Here is a 6,840-nt window from a genome sequence, read left to right as displayed (position 1 = left end):
GACCAGCCTTTTTTGAAGACGTGTGTTGAATCAATATATGATTCATCTGTATAAATAATTGCACGTTCCTCAGCTCTGAATTGACAAATCTTTTTCAAAAACACAAATCTTTTGTAGGAAATATCTTGAGTCTCCATTAATATCTGTTTGTTTGTTTTGGTTTTCCTCTACTTGTAGCCCATTCGTCGCAAGATGCGGCTTACACTGCTTTTAGATCCTGTAAAATTAATGTCTGATCGCATTTTTTCTTGTATACCTTTTAGAGTAGGAAGTTGTTTTTCAATGAGGTAAACATTATCCACAATACGCCTGACAACACCCAAATTAAAGTCGTCTAACCCCGTCACTCTTTTAGGTAAGATTCTATTTTTATTTAGCGTTTCGAAAGATGTGCCAGATTCTTCTACTTTTTTATTTTCGCTTGTAGTCCTTGCCACTGTCCTTTCTGAAACTCCAGTGGCAGCACTTACTCTCGCATTAACTTTCTTAAAAAGCCCCACACACTACCGGACCAGACCTTCAGACCAGACCGTCTGGCTGCAAGCATGCCGTCTTGGACGGCTCTACACACTCCCAGACCAAACGTTCGTAGTTGAGACACCGTGATGAGAACACCTGTACGTCATGGCACCAGTGTTGTCTAGCAACCAGAAAATAGGTTTAGCTCTTAGTTGTATGTTGATAACTGAGGAAAAAACGCCGGAAGAAACGGAAAATATGGGCTAAGCAGTGGCTTCATGATCGAAAAAGGTTTACACACTTAAATCTGTTAAAAGAACTGGAACGAGAGTGATTTTAGAAATTATTTGCGAATGGACGAGCAGTGTTTTACCGATTTACTCTATATGGTTAAGCCTTTCATTGAGAAAAAGAACACTTTATTTAGAAGTTCTGTGAGTGCTGAGGAGAGGCTGATTGTAACTCTCCGATATCTGGCAACTGGGAGGAGTTACGAAGACTTAACCCGTTTCTGCCCAAATTATTTTTTTGTCAGATTTTTTGGTGGCCTTTGGTTATTTGCTTTATTATCAGTTATTTACTATAGTTTTAGTATGAAATATGTAAAATTTAATAATAACAATAAATTATAGCATGTCGACACTATGTCGACAGTGGGCAATGAACGGGTGCAGTTAGAGAATAGAGGCTAATGTAGACATTTGTCGACAGCGGGAATGAAAGGGGTGGTTTTAAAATAAGTTCAAAAATGAAATAATGATGCTTTTATTGTTTCATTACAGTATTTATGAATAGATTACATATCAGAAAGGATTGTATAAGAGATTACTTCCTCAGGAAGTATGGAAAGCCTCCGCACAAAGCACATGGCATCCAACTTGACAAGTCTTGCACCGTTTCCTTGTTGCTTTGGAACACAGTGCGCAGCGAATTTGCTTTTGAACTGTTTCTAAATGATGATCTTTTCCACTGAATCGGATTTCAGGCAACACCCTACTGGATACTGTCTGGCTTGGCCGTCCTGCAGAGGATCGATGGCTTGTGCATGTTCGCATGTACGTACGAACAATGTAGCGGGTGAATCCAAGAAGATCTAATTGTTCTTCAGCTCCTTTTGGCGTCATTCTGTATAAAATCCAAGCATTATTCATACTCACATTCAGCATGTATGCAACCATTGGCCAATACCACTTTTTGTTGCGAATATGAATACGGTAGGTAGATACATTTTCATCTAGCCTATCCACCCCACCCATATTCATATTGTACCAATTGACACAGTTTGGCTGTGGCACAACGATGTGTTTTTTATTGCTAGAGGACCAACGCTTTGCTTTCCCCTCAGGATGAACGCCTGTTGCTGTCGACGCTATAGTAAAAACACTGTTGTCCATGTATCTTACAAGTGTTATGTTGGTGTCTGTGTCAGTTATTTGATGGAAAGTACCTCTTGGTTCTTTCTTGAGATCTTGAGGTTTACGAAGAGGGGCATCCTCAACTCTGTCTACCCTTATGGTCCCTGTACCATGATATCCCCTGTTTTTTAACGCTTCAAGCAGTTTTAAAGATGTAAAGAAGTTGTCGAAAAACAAACTATATTTTCTGTCCTGTGGGAGTTCAGATATAAGATCAATGACAACTGAGCCTCCCACACCGAGCTCAGGAATAGTTGCTCCAGTCGCTTTGCCCTGATACGGTTCCGCTTGAATAGCGTAGCCTAACCTTGTAGCTAATATCCAAACTTTATATCCGAATCGGATAGGCTTCCCATGGATATGTTGTTTCAACCCGTGCCTTCCAAAATAAGGTACCATGGATTCATCAATGGATAAGTAAATGTCACCTGGGAAGTAACGAAGCCATCGCTCGTTCAGCATGCACATAACAGAGCGAACTTTGGCAAACTTGTCATCTTTGTCTAATTTATCATTTTCACAGAAGTGAATGTTTTTCAAGATATCCTGAAAACGATTACGTGAAATTGCACGTGAAACTGCTTCATGATGTGTGTCCTCTGCCGTTTCCCAGTACATTCTGTAACGAGCCATAGTGTTGTATCCTGATAGAAAAAGAATGGCGAAAAACAGACGTATTTCATTTTTTGATGTAGAAAAGTTTATGTTTCCTTTTTCTAGGGAATATTGATTAGTGCAATAAACAATGTACTCTACGACCTCGTCATCAAAGAACATTTCAAACAGTTCTACAGGAGAATAATCATTTGACAAGAAATTCGCACGAGTAAACTCTATAGAGCTTACATCTGCAATGTCTTTTTCTTCCCATGTACGTTTTGACTTATTTCCTTTCACCTTCTTTTTTGTTCTAACATCTTTTATTTGTTTTCTTTTTTTAGTTCTGCTCTCTAACGTATTTTTACTAACTTTTCCTTGGGTTTCTTCTTCAAAAACAACATCTACGCTTACTACACTGTCATCTTCGTCCACAGGTTCCTCAAATTTCTTATCTTCTACTTGTTCCACTTCTTCTTGGTCACTTTTTTCTTCAGGTATTCCACCAATTCTTATTGTAACTAACCCATCTTCAGTTAATTTTCTTCCTATCAGCTCACCACCAGCTCTGAGTTGGTTGCCAGATAAATGATTTATGTTGCCACTATCATCGTCATCGGAATCACAGTCACTGAGGGCTGGATTATCTGGTGGCTCAATAAAAAATGTTGGATCTATAATATTTTCACTCTCTTCCAATATATTAGCGATGTCAGCTACCGTCAACCTAAAAAAAACAATTTGTTGTAATGGACATCGACCCCTACCGCTGGTGCCCACTGTCGACATTTGTCGACATCAATATTTATGATTGTAAAATCGATACCCTAAAACAATATTTTACACGTTCAACACAGTAATACGTCATACACATATCTTATATCACTATAAATAGCGTACGGTAAATAATATTATTATTTACAAGGTTGTAATACACTTACCTGTCTATCAGTGACATAGTGAGGCTGAGAGTCAATCAGTAGAGTTGTTGACACAAAAGCACCAAACTAGCCACTGCCGCGGCGCATCAACTGCTAGTTCAGAGATACCAACATAACAGCGGGATATTATCGTAAGAGTCCTAGACAATCAAAATTTCCCACAAAAAAATATTAAGTTGCGTGTCGACAAATGTCGACAGTGGGAAGAAACGGGTTAAAATTCAGTGCTGCTATTTCGCCTCAGCTCCTGTCATCAATCATACCTGAAACCTGTGCTGCAATTTACCACTGTCTGAAGAAGTACATAAAGGTAAATAAACCACACAATATTCAATAACAATTAGTTTATTGGTAGTTTTAAACAACTCATATGAATCTCATATACTGTCCATACACATTGAAACAGTCGTTTAAGTCATTTTAAAAAGTCCAAACAGGACATTAAAAAAATTACAAAAAAATCATACTTATTAGTTGAATGGAACCCAAATGTACGACTATAGTGGGGAAATTAACAGAAAAATTAACTTTTACAAAAATATTAATAATATTCGTGATCGGGATTGTAGTAACCACGAGGATTTTGGATTGAATTTAACTCTGTTATGTTGTAGTCATCTTGTGCATTACTATTGGACTCATTTGTAGTTATTGAAGATGGTGAGGGTGGAATGAAGGGTGGAGATGGGCTTGCAACAAGGGTATGCGATTTTTGAGAAGGGAAAGGAGGTGTTGAACGTTTGAATCTGTGATTATCGTGCATGCTTTGAAAAGATGGGTGTGGTGTTTGAAAGAAATGAGGCGAAGAATTTGGGGCTAGATTAATACATGACATGTCAGTCAGCTTCTCACGCTTTCCATAAAAAATTATATCTGAAATCAATTTTTGGGCAATGGTTTGCCGATCGTTATTGAGTTGGCTGAGTTGTAAGCCAAGCGATTTACCTATCACCTCCCACTCGGCCTCGGTTGCAGACAGTAAATTTTGCACAGAGTCAAACATGGCTTCCTTTTTTTTGTCCAATGCACTCATTTTCCTTTTTCGTGGAATCGGAGCCCTATTCCCAGCCGGATTTACAATAGTAGAAGGACCTGCGTTCTGCCGTTGGTTGCTCTGTTCTTGCACCACTGCTGCACCACTTCCTGGGTCACCAACTGTTTCCTGAAATTAACGAACCAATTAAGTATGCTTTATTTTCAGATTCCAAAAACTGAGGATGAATGGAGAACTGTTGCACATCAATTTTAGACCAAGTGGAACTTCAATAACGCTGTTGGAGCAATGGACGGAAAACACATAGCTATACAAAAACCAACAGGAAGCGGGATCGCAGTACTACAATTATAAAAAGTTTTTTAGCATAGTGTTATTTGCTATCGTTGATGCAAACTATCAGTTTATGTACGTAAATGTTGGGGCCAATGGGAGTGTGTGTGATTCTACAGTTCTCCAAAACTCGAGTTTTTACCAGAGACTTATAAATGATGAATTGAGATTACCAGCCCCAACAGCTTTACCAGGTACGAATAAGTGCGTCCCATATGTTTTCCTTGGAGACTCTGGGTTTAGTCTTAGCCCTTACATAATGAAGCCTTACCCGTTAAAAAATATTACTCATGGGCAAAGAATTTGCAACTACAGACTATCACGAGCAAGAAGGGTTGTTGAAAACGCGTTTGGCATATTAGCATCATGGTTTCGCGTTTTCCTACAAGCCATTGCAATCAATGTGGAAAATGTAGAAGTAGTTGTTCTTGCATGTTGCGCCTTACACAACTACTTGTCTCAGAGAAATGCAATGTACATAACCCCTTCATCTGTTGACACTGAAGATGTTAATACAATGCAGTTACGACCTGGGGATTGGCGTGAGGTGCGGTCCTGCACCAATGCAGCAATCGAGTGTAAGAACTGTTTCTAAACAAGGTAAGAACATTCGAAAATGTTTTCTTGACTACTACAACGACAAAGGAGCCCTTACGTTTCAAGAGGATATGTTAAGAGCGCAATAACGTGATTTTGCTAATTGCTTACCACAGCATCCATTTGTGACTCGTCTTCTTCCAGAGTATCCAATCCTTCTCTGATCATCTCCTTCTCTTCCAAGAATGACATGAGTTCATAGAACCAGAGACGTGGTGTATATATCTGGCTGCTGCCAGCTCCAGTTGTTTCACTGGCTCTTACCTGCAATGAATGTTTAATTTCAATTATTTTGTTATTATTAGCTTACTATTAGGGGAAATGTATGTTCCCCTTTGTAATCATTATATCCTTATTAAAATACTAATCGTGTGCAACATAATTTATTTGCAATCCCCATCAGGTATTGTACATAATAAACTGATTTTAAAATACTACTTGGAAGTAATAAAACTGAGGCGAATTTCGTATATGAGAAAGATCGGCCAAACCGTTTCAAAATGGCAGGTATTTTAAAATTAATTTTTCTTTTCCAGACGATAACAGCCACGAGGTTAGTTTTAGACTTAGTTTTAGTTCCAGAAATGAAAAGAAGTTTATAAATACTGAGAAATACTCGAATAAAATACCGTTAGGACTGTTTTCGAGTATATTTTTACTGACTATCTACATTATAGTAACTTAGAACATGCTTCTATTATGTCTGTACTCATCTCATGACTAACAATAAGATCCCCGTACGAAGGACGGGTACTCAGCTAGTATTAAATAAATGAATAAAAATTATATAAAATCAAGAAGTTAATAAATTATTGGATAATTTATACAAACATCAATGTTGTGAAGCTTACCTTCCTCAATTCCCGTCTGAAACTGCACTTGAGATTTTCTATCTTCTTGAGCAGGTCAATTGTTGCATTCGGTTGGAATTTTTTGTATATCTCCAACAGCGAACCATGTGCTGCCCTCCGTAGATCCCTATTCGCATAGGCATCGCACTTAGTGTCCCACAAACATCAGTTCTCTTTTAGTGACTCAATAAGCTCCACTAAAACCTCTTTTTCAGCTTTATTGTTCGGTTGGGATTGCTGTGAAGACATCACGATGTTGCGCTAGAACAGCAACACTCACTGCAACAGATGGATGAAGACTGTCGCGACGGTCGGCCGTCCGACAGACAGCGCTACACACTCACAGACCGGACAAAAAATAGTGGTGGGGGAACCTCAGACCGTCGGTGGTCGGAGACGAGCTCCTCCCGTTTGTGTTCAATGGGGTGATCGTGACAGGCGGAGAGAAAGAGTGGGGGCAGAGCCGAGCAGTACCGATAAATCCCGAACATTCCTGACAAACCCTGTACATGCGGCTGATAGCGACCTCAGTTCGGAAAGGTTCTGATTTCTATTATCTTACGAATTAATGAGTCGTTTTATATCCGAATTAATGAGTCGTTTTATATCCGAACATATCTGCAAAACATAGAAATTATATCGAATTAATTATA

General features: G+C 38.8%; 1 protein-coding gene across 1 annotated transcript; it reads right to left on the bottom strand.

Annotated features, from left to right (window-relative positions):
* Positions 1-519: 519 nt before the first annotated feature.
* Positions 520-6,356, bottom strand: LOC124373918. The gene is made up of 4 exons (XM_046832230.1): positions 6,188-6,356; positions 5,448-5,600; positions 4,315-4,574; positions 520-640 (listed from the first exon to the last, which is right to left on the bottom strand). The coding sequence occupies exons 2-4, from the start codon at positions 5,526-5,528 to the stop codon at positions 520-522; spliced, it is 462 nt and encodes a 153-aa protein (XP_046688186.1). The 5' UTR covers positions 5,529-5,600; positions 6,188-6,356.
* Between the last annotated feature and the right edge of the window lie 484 nt (positions 6,357-6,840).

Source organism: Homalodisca vitripennis, unplaced genomic scaffold (assembly GCF_021130785.1).
Source record: "Homalodisca vitripennis isolate AUS2020 unplaced genomic scaffold, UT_GWSS_2.1 ScUCBcl_6682;HRSCAF=14007, whole genome shotgun sequence".
NCBI classification, from domain to species: domain Eukaryota; kingdom Metazoa; phylum Arthropoda; class Insecta; order Hemiptera; family Cicadellidae; genus Homalodisca; species Homalodisca vitripennis.
This window is presented reverse-complemented; position numbering and strand designations above follow the sequence as displayed.